The following is a 12,783-nucleotide window of genomic DNA, read 5'->3' as shown; positions in this document are numbered from 1 at the left end:
CGGTGGCACTAAGAAGCATCACGGCCCAGTTGTCACCTGTATTTAGAGGAATTTACTGTATCATCTCCGCTCTGTTGTGAGAATATGGCTGAGTCTGGAGTAGGTTCTTAAGTATTTGTTTTGAACTAGAGTTTGTCATCGTGGTGTTCCTTGTGTGGACGTCATGGGACAGGCTGTTCAAGTACTGCTGAATGTGGTGAAGTGTGAGAAAACGACTTCAGCGGTGTATGATGTGGAAAACTGTGTAGCCACACTGCTGGGGCCTTTGCAGGCACACCGAGGAAAGCGCAGTGTTTGCTGTTAGGTTTCTATCAACTTGACACAAGCTAGAGCTACTTAAGAGGGGGATATTAATAGAGGGCACTGTTCCATCAGGTTGGCTTGAGGGCAAGCCAGTCGGGTGTTTTCTTGATTGATGACCGGTGTGGGAGGGGACAGCTCATGGGACAGGAGGGATAGTGTCACCCCCTGGGATCCATGGTCTAAGAAAGCAGGCTGAGCAAGTCACAGGAGCAAACCAAGTAAGCAGCACCCATCCATGACCTCTGCTTTAGTTCTTGCTTCGACTTCCCTCAGTGATAGAGTGTGTGCCCTGAGAGCTGGAAGGTGCAATCAAGCCTGCTTTCCCCAGGCTGCTTTTGGTCATGGTGTCACATCAATAGAAACCTTGACCAGAGCGTCTGGTGAGAATTCCAGGACGAACAGACGCACCCTCACAAAACGCTGCTTTGTGGTGCTGCTGAAGACTACACGCCACTCTTCCGATGCAAAAACAGATCCAAGGCTGCTGACTGGATTTCTAGCCTCTACGTGCTTACAGTTCCAAGACATAAAATGAATGCAGGGGGAAAAATGCCCCATATGCAAAAAAGCAGAATACCTGTGTAGGCTTTCCCTTTATTCTAGAAAGGCCTGTAGGTTCAGAGACATTTCAAGGCCTTAACCACACTGGGTTTTGAGATGAGATAATATGGGAGACGTCATAAATTTGCTGCAAGCTATTCAAATGTGATGGATACTCTTGGCATTCCTACACAAAAAGTTACAGCCAGCCGTGCGTAAAGTGCTTCTTACAGTCAGCTTTTAAAATATGACTTTTTATTAAAAATTTTTAAAAATGTAATTATTACAAGTTAAAAATATACCTCAACTGAGAACACGATAGGAGCGGCCCAGGCTTTGCTTTTAAAATGTTCATTGTGAGCAACCATTAGTGATTACTCATCTTTTACAAGCACACTGCTTCCTGTTTTGCCCCGTTTCTAGCCAACCAAGGGGCACAGCTGTGCTTCTCCCTATGGACACTCTTCTTCCCGGGGCTGCTGCTGTGGGAGCTGGTGGCCCCATCTGCTTTTGTCTCTTAAACAGCGCGAGGAAAGTAATAGTGCCAACTTACACATGGTAGCTTAGTTTCTAGTGGGTTTTGACTCTTACTGAAATTCTTTTTCTCACCTCATTTCACAACTCACCACAGGTTCTAGAACCCTCAGAGAGTGGAGTCCTGTGAGACAGAAAGCAGCACCCCCACCCAGCAGAAACACTTTTTACTCTTCTGTGTCTGTGCTTTTTCCAAGTCTATGCAGATGCACTCATTCTTACAACGTGCAATGCTAAGTCTGGCCCCTCCTTCTAACCTTCATATTGTAGGCTTCCCCTATCTTACCACAGACCTGTTTAGTAGCCACAGAGTGTTTTATGTGAAAATAGGTCACATACGGTTTCTGCAGTGTAACCAACAGTGCTATAATAGAGTTTGTACTGTATAGTGGTTTGGACATTAGGTCCAGGTTAGTCCTCCCAAGGTCTGAAACGTATTAGCTAAGGCTTGCAAGTCATTTGATGTCTCTCGCTCCATAATCTGTGGGATGGGGGTGACAGTACCTTCTTTCAGGGGTTGTTCCAATTAACAGTGCTTAACAGCGGTTTGGTGAGCGTCATCTACTGCTCTTTGGACTGTGACAATAGGGGCGTTCAGGCTTTGTAACTTACTGCTTCTCTCACTTCTGAATTAAGGTAATTTCTCAGGAGACTTGTGGCTCAGAAGTTACCAACGCTTGTGCGGACTGCCTGCTGTCACAGGATTTGATTAGGAGAGATTTAATGAGCTTTTAGAATGAAGGCATGTTCAAGCTGGGGCCAGGGTAAATCTACTGGCAAATGTCTCTTAGAAGGCGGGTGTAGGAACGCCCACACATTCTATGGCCTTAACACGATGTTCTCCAGTTATTGTTCTTTAGAGGCAGAATTTGGTGACACTTTTGGTTTGCAGGGATGATGTAGGCTATGCTCAGTAGCTCATCCCAAGTAGGATTTGGCACCGACACATGTGGAAAGAAACACAGCCATGTGGGTAGCTGTAGCATTCACTGGTGTGTAGTGTAGAGTCAGGTCACTCCTTTCACGACGTGGGTTCCAGGGATAGAGCTCACATCATTCGGACTGGTGGCAGGTGCCTTTACCTGCAAGGCCACCTCACCAGCCCCTTTGTTACTTTTCACAACTGGCGTCTCCTCATTGTAGGGCACGTTTTTGCACTTGGGTCTGAAGGCAGCTGTAGTGTGGGTCAGCTGCAGTGTCTCACTGATGCTGTCGTGTGTGCGCTGAAGGCTCACTTCTCCACGTAGCCTTGTTCTCAGGCAGACCTTCCGGGAAGTGACTGGATAGTGAGGGTGTTGACTTTATCAATGCATTGATCTGATGGCATCACTGGGACTTGGTAAAGAGAGAAGAGGTGGGACTGACTGGAGAACAGACAATAGGAAGTGTGTCCTGCAAAGGTCTACCTTGTCCTCAACCCATTCCCGTCTCTGCTCCCTGCTTCCTGGCCACCATGAGGTGAACAGCTTTCCTCTATCTACCATGCCTCTGCACCACGGTGATTCTGTCTTTAATCACGATGGATGAAACCTCTCCAACTGTGAGTCAAAATAAAACTTCCCCACTCTACTGTGGCTCTCATGGGTGAGTACCTGTTGCAGTGAAGCCAAGTCTTAAAGGGAAGCCCCTGTTTTAGGGGTCATTCACAACCATGTGAGCATGGCAGCAACGACACAGTGAGCACTAAAGCCCATGCTCCCACAGCAGCGGGGGAGGGAGAGACAGCACCTCCACAGGGAATAATAGCACCATTCTAACGAGAGCACCCTGCACATTGTGAGGTATATTTATCCTGTGCTGTCCATTGGGGCTGGTTTCCTGGACACACTGCAGCTACCCAAGGCATACTACTCAAGTCTCTTACATGCAACTTGGGCTGCACGGGCTTTACATGGCTTCTTGTATACCGCTCCGGATTATTTAACTCCTACGATGATGTAAATGCTACAGGAACAGTTACACTGTACTGTTTACAGACTGATGACAGCGTGTAGCACACATGAAAATCCTTGCCGAGTATTATCCCATCTGTGTGGTTGGTTCCACTAATGTATTTAGAAGACATGGTGTATTTAGTCTCAGAGCTGTCCAAATGTTCTGTTTGCCTGGAGTAAGCACATCTAAGAAAAATGTGTGTTTAATATAATAGGCACTAAAATCCTTTGGTAAGGTTCCTCACATTTACCCCTCTGCCTTCTGGTATCGGACAATGTCCTATTGATATTACCATCCTCAGAGCTATGAAGTGTGGGTGAAGATGGGTTTTAAGTCTTGCTGGGTAAAGATCCAAGCTGATGAGTCAGAGGACACAGGAACAGATGTAGAGCAGACTGGCCACTGGGTGCCCCCAGTGTAGTCACACCCACAGCTCACTCCAACCCAATATGAACCTGCTGCTCGCGACATGGCCAAGTGATGCCAGCACAATGTGTGAATACATGAGCAACCTGCCGCTGTTGCAGGATATCTGATCATACTGTGAACCCCAAGATTGTGTTGTTTATTGGAAAAACCTGTTTCTGGTTGTGGGGTGCCTCAGTCCTAGCACATACCTTTAATCTGAGAGCTTTCTGCTTGAATTAAATGAAATCAACCATAGGTCAAGAGGCAGGGCAAGCAAACAGCTGACAGGGAGTGAACATAGGAACAAACCCAAGAGAGTAAGAGGAAGTCAGGGGGATGGAAAGAGAGACCAACAGGAAGTAGAAGGGAGGGGCATTTCAGTTTGAGATGGTGTAGAGAGGTAGAACTTTTTGTTTGTTTGTTTGTTTGTCTGTTTTCCTTTTGGGACACTGGCTGAGGAGGAAGGTCAGCTGGGTGCTTTCTCTGCCTCTCTGAACTAACAGGCTTTCATGCCAGCATCTGGTTCCCGAGTCTTTTTTTGGTAAAATGGAACGACTGAGATTTTGCTTAAAACAACAAGCCGCTCTTCCTTAGCACACACGGACTACTTATTAAATGTACTGCAGAGGTCCAGAGCGATGGGTGGACATGTCATGTCCTGCAGTACGAGACACACTGTTGTCCTTGGGGAGGAGTGTACGGTGGCAGAGGTGTTCATAGCTCTGGGGGTTGCCCAGCTAATGGCATTGAGAATATTCTTCTCAAATAACATGCCCTTTTCCAGGAAGATAGTGCAAGAGCATTTTGAGACAAACCCCCAAGTTCTGATCATGCCCAGAGTTTGTGCCTGGAGCATAGCTCCTACTTTGGGCATCAGCTCTACACAACTGAAATTTCCCAGCCTGTTTCTAATTCTCTGCCACGAGGGAAACCACTACCACATTATTCCTCAATAATAGGATTTTTGTCAATCAGTATTAAATAGTGAAAAGCTCTACAGAATTCACCGAGGTTCTTTTACCCTGGGACCTTCCCAAGCAAATGTGACCTACTTCAAACCCACCAACACTCAAAACTGAGCTAAACCCAAAGAACAATATCCCAGAATTTTTAAGGAAAAATGGGTGGAAAAGGGTAGAAGAAAAGAACTTATAAACAATTTGAAGATATTATAAGAATATACTGCCTCCTTAAAATATGGCAATTGCAGACAGAAAACACGGTTCTTTTAAAATAAAAAACATTCAGAAAATAGACTACATTAAAGTTGTAATGTGATAGCTTGGACTTTTTACAGAGCTACGAACATGTCCTATTATATGTCATGGCCCCAGCTAGCGTGAGCACAGCTGGCACGGGGAATCCCAATGACACCTTAATATAAGAACATGCGTTGGCAGGATGTTGGGTAACATAGAACTCAGTATTCAAACGTGTCTTTGTTTGTTTGTTTATTTGTTTTTTTGTGAGACAGGATCTCTCTGTGTAGCCTTGGATAGCTTAAAACTTACTATATAGACCTGAGTAGCATGGAACTCAGAGATCCATCTGCTTCTGCCTCAAAGGCATGCACCACCATGGCCAGTTTAACCTCCATTTGGCCTTCTAGAAGCTAGTCTGTATGTGTCACAGCTAATATGACTACACTGTTCACTTTAATTTCAGAACTTATCTTTGGGGACTTGATTACTTTTTTTTTTTTTTTTAAGTTTCCTCTTTTATTGGGGAGAATGTTTGTGACCTGGGTACTAACTGGCCTGCCAATGACTAGCAGATCCCTTTGAGGACTCTAGCACACCAGGACGAAAGCTGTCTCAGGATGTGATTCTAGCTAAAGTGCATTTCTTTTCCTGAGCTTGGCTCCAGTGTTGTAGGCAAACTGCCAACTGTGCAAGAATCCAAGTACTCCAACAGGAACCGTGCTGGTTAATTCTGCTTATGCCAGCGCGACAGCACATTAGCAAGTAAAGCCACCTTCTGACCCTTCGTATGAGACGTTCCGTCTGCCTTGCGAACAGCCTGCAGCACTTACACATCCAAGGCGGCCCATCTACTGTAACCTGCCCGCCCTCGACATTTTACTTTTCTGCCCGATTTGGTTGGTAATCTCCAGTTGTCCCCAGACGAGGAGGCCTGTCCCTGTGACACTGGCTAGCATTCAAAGCTCCACTCAGTACGTGTAAGAACCTAACAAGTCCAGAGAAGCTGACAACTGTTTAGATTCCTTATGGGTTCCAACGTGTTGCTGGGGGTGGGGGTGGGGGGTTTGTTCTGGGGAAAAGTTGAGTTCAGCGCAAGAGTGTGCGCTTCCAAATCCCAAGCTCAGACGAGAAGTTGGTTCAAGCGCATTTATATGTCAGCGGCCTCTAAGAGGCTCTGAGTGCCGGGATGTGTGCTACATGGCAACTGCTCAGAGGTGACTGCTACAGGCACAGAGCGGTGCACACAACGAAGAAGAGCAAATGCTCCTGCACAAACAACTTTCAACCCAGTCCTGAACCCAGATCAGCACACAGTGACATCATCAAGCATTTGGAAATGAACTGGCGTTAAGCGGGGACTGGAAACACAGAGGGTGGCCCAGGTGTAATGCTGGGCGCCTACAGCCATGCTTGCAGTATCGATGGCACCCCTGTCTTGTACTCATTTGTCCCTTGGTACAACTTGGAAGAAGCTATCCTCTGGCAGCTGCAGCGATGCCCAGGCTCCTCCAATCAAGTGCATGTGGTTTGGAAACCAGGGGTTTTTCCTTGACTGGGCGTGACCAGATGTCTGTAAACCCGTGCCAAAGTGACAGTCTAAGGACACAAGTGCAGTGTCCTTTAGAGAACAAAGGGAACTGTTGACCCAGTCTGTCCCAGTCTGTGATAGTCTGAAGTCTCTTTCACAGAGGGAATTGGAAGATTTTTATCTTATACTGACACAAATGCCCCTGGATCCTTTTCCATTTTCAACCAACCTTGCTGCTGCATGAAGAACGAACCAAGAGAGGTCCCAAGTGGGTGGAGGTCAGTCCCTGGGAGGGACAGAGGCTGTGTGTGCAGGGCTGGGGTGTCCTGAGTAAGTATACAGAGGGCACTCAAGCTGGCGCTATGCTAAACTCACAAGGCAGGCTTCTATTAGTTTGGGGTTAAAACTTACTTTCTTTCCTTCCTTCCTTCCATCCATCCATCCCTCCCAGGACCCAGTGTTTATGGTCCAAATGTGTGCCTATGGGCAGCTCACCTACAGCAGCAGCTTGAGCAGTGATGTGCTGCCAGGTTTAAAGTTACAAGATCAAGTCCGGTCTGTGGTCCTACACACACATATAAGTCAGTTCCCCCTGTGAAACGAAAGGGAGCTGGCTACGCAACATTAAAGGGATTCTCTGATTATCTTCATCAGTCCTCCAGTTATAGATGGGAGCTGGGAGCTCTGGGAAGGTAAACACCCAATACCAGTTACCCGTGGGCGGGCAGCTCGAGAGCACTGCTCACTTCAGAGACTCCTGAATGGAATGAATCCAACTCCAACACACCTCAGCGCTTTCTGGATGTGTTCTAGGTGACAAACACGGGCACACATATGCTCTTGCCATTAAGAGGTGGGGTCTGACCAATCTTTTATGTTATTTAGGCTCTATCTGCAAGATCTACTCGCTTCTAGAATACATTTTCATATGAAAAACAAAACAAAACAAAACAAAACAACAACCAAAAACCAAAAACAGACTCTAGGGGCAAAGCTGCACTTGGCCAAATGACAAATTTGCCTCCTCTGGATTCCTGCATGTTTGCTTACTACAGAGGCTACCATGGCTCAGGGTGAGCTCAAGGACCAGACTGTTCCCCACAGGAGCATCTGGGTTAATTCTTGCTGATACAGCTGATCTGCTGCAGCTATTAGTGGAGTTGGAGGAACACCTCGGAAACGACCCCTCTCCAGACGCCTACCCAAGCAGGGCATTATCTGCACGGGCAGACAATAATGCTGTAAGGAGACAGACACAGAGGCTGACACTGACTTGCTGCTCTAGACCCAGAAGCAGAAGGCGTTAAGCCTTGTGCCTGCCGAGCAAGGAGCCTGAGAGTGCAGCGGGGGAGGGCACTTCTCGCTTCACCTGCTCTAACAGCGCCAGTGCCTCTCTCTCAAAGCCAGGTGCGGTGGTTTCGGAATTCGGAGACGCCGCAGGCTGGCAGGGAGTGCGCCAGGGGAGTAACTGTAAACCAGAAGGCACTTCAGTCTCTTCCATGTGCTACCCTGTGAGGAGCCAGGGCCGTCCTGGTGCTATGACAAAGTGGAAATGTATTCAAAACTAAACGAACACGAGTTGCTGCTTAGTATAGCTCAATCACTGCAAGGCCTGAACATATAAAGAGACGAGAAAACTGCTTCTAGGAGCTGCCAGTACACTGGGACTGGCATTCGCAAACACAGTCAGCGTTCCGATGGCAGGGTGAACACTATGGAGGTTCCCCAGGCGAAATGTAACCCAGCTGGGTCACAGCAGGTTCGCACAGGGAGAAGACAGACTCTCAACAGTCTAGAAAGGTAAGGAAAGGACATCCATTTTAATGGAAGCAAAAGAGATCAAGGTATGGGAGCCCCAAGAGAGAACACAGATAGGAGTGACAGAGTGCCATATATTCGGGGTTCTACTTGTGGTTCACTACTGAGGAGACAGCTCAGAAGGTAAGAATGGAGGGACAGAATTGAAGGGCAAAGGCTCTAGTTGCCATGGCCTTCGCTGTCATTTGGGAATCCTGGGTCTTTTCTTTGGTGTTGATGGGTGGACGAGCATAGTGAAACCTAAGTGTGCACTTTGCCTAAAGTCCTCTGGATATTTAGGAAGGAAACTGAGGGAGACAGGACAAGCTGAGAGACAAAGAGGCGCACAAGGCATGAAGGGAAGGGGAAGAAATAATTAGGAAGAAAAATCTAGGACCAGAGCTGTGATTTGAAAGGGAGGGAGGAAGGCTGGAGATGGCCAGGGGAGTCCCAGTCCTGGGTTTCTCACTCGGGTGTCTGATTCTGCTGAGGCGGAGAAGGCAGGAACAGCAGCAGGGAGGGCAACAGGCTTAGCTCTGGAGACAGTGGACACGTGCAGCCTGAGACCAAACAGAAAGGTAAGAAGGGACGAATGCCTGTGACTCCCTAGAAGCCGGGACTGGAATCTCAAGGTTGTGTAAAAACTCTCAGAAATACTAGTCAGAAATGTCATTCAGAAACAGCAAACCATGGGGACGGGGGTAGTGACTGGGAGAAGAATCATATGGCACAGAAGCTGTCAGTCACGAGCAAGGGTTGAAGTGTTCCCTTTCTACTCTCCTCTCCCCTTAAAAAAAAAAAGACATGCTAGAGTCCTAACTCCTGGCACCCCAGAATGTGACCCATTACAGACAGAACTTAAGGTTCCTGTCAAGTGAAAATAGCATCTCTAAGGCAGGCCATTAATCCACCATGATTGGCGTTCTCATAAATGAAAGGACACACAGAGGGCAGGTGATGTAGAGACACAGAAAAAGGAGGGTGGCTAACTGAAAGCCAAGGAGATGTCTGGAACGGACCCTTCCCTCCCAGGCCTCAGATGGAACCTTGTATTCCTCCAGCTTGGCCTTCTGGGCCCTGGGAGTTACTAATGTACTGTTTATGCTCCTTTGTTACAGTTGCCCTAGCAAACAGGAAGGAGTTTAAGCTACCTGGTAGGAGAAGATACCAAACTGGACCACACTGAGGGATGACGGGAAGTAGTGCTTCGAGAAAAAGCAGAGGGGGACTTTGCTTCGAGATCACAGAGACCAAGGTGACTTCAAACACAAATAGTTATCTTCTGGAAGAATCTTGGCATAGAGTAGTTTTACCCCTACTCTCCAAAATCTGTGATAAAAGCTGGGTCCAGTGGTGTACACCTATAGTCCCAGCACTCAAGGAGGCACAGGCAAGTGGATCTCTGTGAGTTCGAGGCCAGCCTGGTCTACAAAGCGAGTCTAGGACAGCCAAGGCTACACAGAAAAACCCTGTCTCGGGGGAAAAAATCTGTGATTAAAAAAAGTCCATTATAGCTATAGTCAGGAGTTTTTGTTTCTAATTGTGACAGTTTTGACAACTTGACACACTTACAACCACCTGGGAGAAAGTCCCAGTGACAGTGGGCGTGTCTGGGGGACTATCTTAAGTCAACTGATATGGAAGACCCAGACCACCGTGGGGGGCAACATTCCCTAGACAAAGGGTTCTAAGCTATAGAAGAAACAGAGAAATCAAGTCATGCACAAGGACATGAATTCATCCATTTTCTCCCTGTTCTTGACAGTGGACATGATCTTCCCGCCACCTTGACTTTCCTATGCTGATAGACTGTAAACCTGGAATGCTGAGCTAAAACAAACTCATTTCTGGCTGCTCTCTATAAGGGTGTTTTTATCACAACAATAGAAAGGAAACTAGAACACTGGTCGTGGATTTTTCTTTCATTTGCTCACCAACTAGTCTTGTCAGAAACATGTTATTCTATAAGTGCAAAATGAAAGCTTTAAAAAAAAAATGGGATATAAGCAAAAAGCAGATATAAGAGAAGAAGACATAGCGAGGTCCCAGTGGAACAAGATCACAAACAACTCTGAAATCCTTAAGAAAAGAGAAAGGAGAGAGTGGGACACAGGCATGGGTCCTTCACTAGAGGATACAGAAATCAAGTGGCATTTCTGGTACTCCAGATTCCAATTAAGTAAGGAGTGAGCTTATCTGCTGGAGGACGGTACGTGTGGGTGGAGGGGAGGAAAAGGCAGGTGCAGGAGAGGTCAGTGGTGGCTGAGAGTCTGGGTAGTCTGTGAATGCACAGAGAAACAAGATGTCTACCATGGATCACTGCAGTCTCGGTGTTCTTCCAACAGGCACAACCAACACTGAGTGTACAAGAAAGCGGAGGCTGCATAAACACAGCCCAGTCTTGGTAGAGACAGGAAAGAGATTAGGAAGTCAACTCTCAGCAACTATGGGAGTCGTCCCTTGGATTTCAGACCGGAGAAGTTTGGGTGTTGTCTTGGCATGACACACTGGTGAGGTGCGGCGGTGCTGATTAATGACAACACAGGTGGAATGACACAGGGAAGGGGCTGACACAGAGCGTACACAGAGGCCACGGGATTTGCAGTCCAGGCCCTCTAAAGACAAAGATGCTGAGCTCTCACTGCTGGGCCCAGTTGTGGGAAAGTCACTGAGGAGAGTGTGAGGTGGCATGAAAGATGGCTGCGGTCACAAGGGTGTTTTCCAAGTCAGTTCCGTACTACTTACCTCAGGTGAGACTCCAGCACCTCCTGTTAGTCTTATTTGCCAATACAAACAAGTGAGTTTTAAAGAGTAAGGTGAGAGGTTTTCGGTCTTAAGATCCATTGTGTGCTAAAGTTACAGACATGCTACATAAAAAGACGATTGATAAAAATTTAGGTAAACAACGTACCAGAAACTCCTGGTGGGGTCTTAATGAACTTTCCATTAAAATGACCAATTACGGCTTCGCATTTTTCTGTTGATTCCATCCTAGTCATGTTAAAAGGAAAAAAAAAAAAAGACATTTATAAACTGTACATGCACAGCATCAAGAGACTTTTGTAACTACTGCTTTAGGGTTAGGATGCAAATGAAACCTAGCAGAAAACCATGGACAGGATGAAGTGAAAAAGAGCTCACTGTTCCTTTAAGCTGTTGCTTTGGCATTTCTATAGTAAAATAACTGATTCTGCAGAATATTCTGAATTATAAGAGACAGAATAAATTCCATGCAGAGTGTTTTACAGCAGTCATATCAAACCATGATTTTCCAATTGTTGGAAATTTAAAAAATTAATTCATAATACTTAGTCATAATTTTGCATAAAAACCAAGTTTAACTTTTTGTTTTAAAGATGGTCTTTTCTTTTATGAACTCACACAATGGTAAGACTAAAGGATGGAGGTAATGGCTGGTGTCAATCAGGACGTACCTCACGTGTTCTTAACTTTGGCTCCGGGCTTAAAATTAATCTAGTGAACCTAATTATGTACTTTGCCATCTTGACTTTGAAGGAGGAAGTAAAGGCTAGAGCCTAATTTTACAATGTATGTTACATCTACAGGTGACTAAAAACATTTGAGAGGCAGTTAATTATTCTTGACTTGCTTTTCTTCAATGAAAACATCCAATCACCTACTCTTAATGCGTTATTTTCTGGCCCACTCAGGAACACTGTAGTTTTATCTGGCAGCGATAGGTGTTAAAAAACCAACAGGAGTCCGCTGGACTATGAAGGAGTGCTACACTTATTTATGTTCAGGAGAGTGCTGCAGAGGGATGGCATGAGGCTGGAGCACCAGATGTCTTGGCTGGAGCCTTTTCAACCAGTGAAGGACTGGGTGTGTGCTACTGATAGTGCTAGAAAGCTATTTGGGTATTATTCCAGGCTGTCTGGCCCAATGGGGCACGTGACAAAAAGCCAATAGAACCCAATTGCAGCCCTTGCCTTTGTGACTTAATGGTGAGGTGACAATGATAAGGTCCCTTGGTAATAAACGCTTTGTTGAAATCACAAGTTTGCATTAAGATGTGATTGTCCTTTGTATAGTTAAGAAAACGTCAGCATTTTCTCTCCAAAAATAGGTTAATAATTTAATACATGCTGATATTATCTGTCAATGCCCACTGCTAAGAAAACTCTTAAATAATTCACTGTAAAATTAGCTTTTGTGGGGGGGGGGGGCTTTAGGATTATAAACCTGCCACAAATCAAAGCTCTCTAATTTAATTCTCTAGAAACTAATTTAGCCACTAAAGTATCCTTTCTAGGAAGGAAGGGGAAAAATTCCATAGGAGGGGCAAGGGTGCTTCAGTTATATCTAGAACAGTCATTAAAAATAAATGTAGGGGCTGGAGAGATGGTTCAGTGGTTAAGAGCACTGCTTGCTCTTCCAAAGGACCTGGGTTCAATTCCCAGCACCCACATGGCAGCTCACAACTGTCTGTAACTCCAAGATCTGACATCCTCACACCAATGCACATAAATTAAATAAAAATATTAAAAAAAATAAATAAATGTATATGTTAAAAAA

General features: G+C 45.9%; 1 protein-coding gene across 11 annotated transcripts in view; it reads right to left on the bottom strand.

Moving 5' to 3' along the window:
- Positions 1-12,783, bottom strand: part of Rbms1 (RNA binding motif single stranded interacting protein 1) — a 220,944-nt gene that overhangs the window by 17,103 nt on the left and 191,058 nt on the right. For all 11 annotated transcript variants that reach the window (XM_051166384.1, XM_051166389.1, XM_051166390.1 and 8 more), the window contains exon 6: positions 11,159-11,238. In XM_051166384.1, coding sequence (XP_051022341.1) covers positions 11,159-11,238 — 80 coding nt within the window. The remainder of the gene's footprint in view (positions 1-11,158; positions 11,239-12,783) is intronic.

The sequence above is a fragment of the Acomys russatus genome, chromosome 24, assembly GCF_903995435.1.
Source record: "Acomys russatus chromosome 24, mAcoRus1.1, whole genome shotgun sequence".
NCBI classification, from domain to species: Eukaryota; Metazoa; Chordata; class Mammalia; order Rodentia; family Muridae; genus Acomys; species Acomys russatus.
Note: the sequence above shows the minus strand (reverse complement) of the source record. Positions and strands in the feature narration are given on the sequence as shown.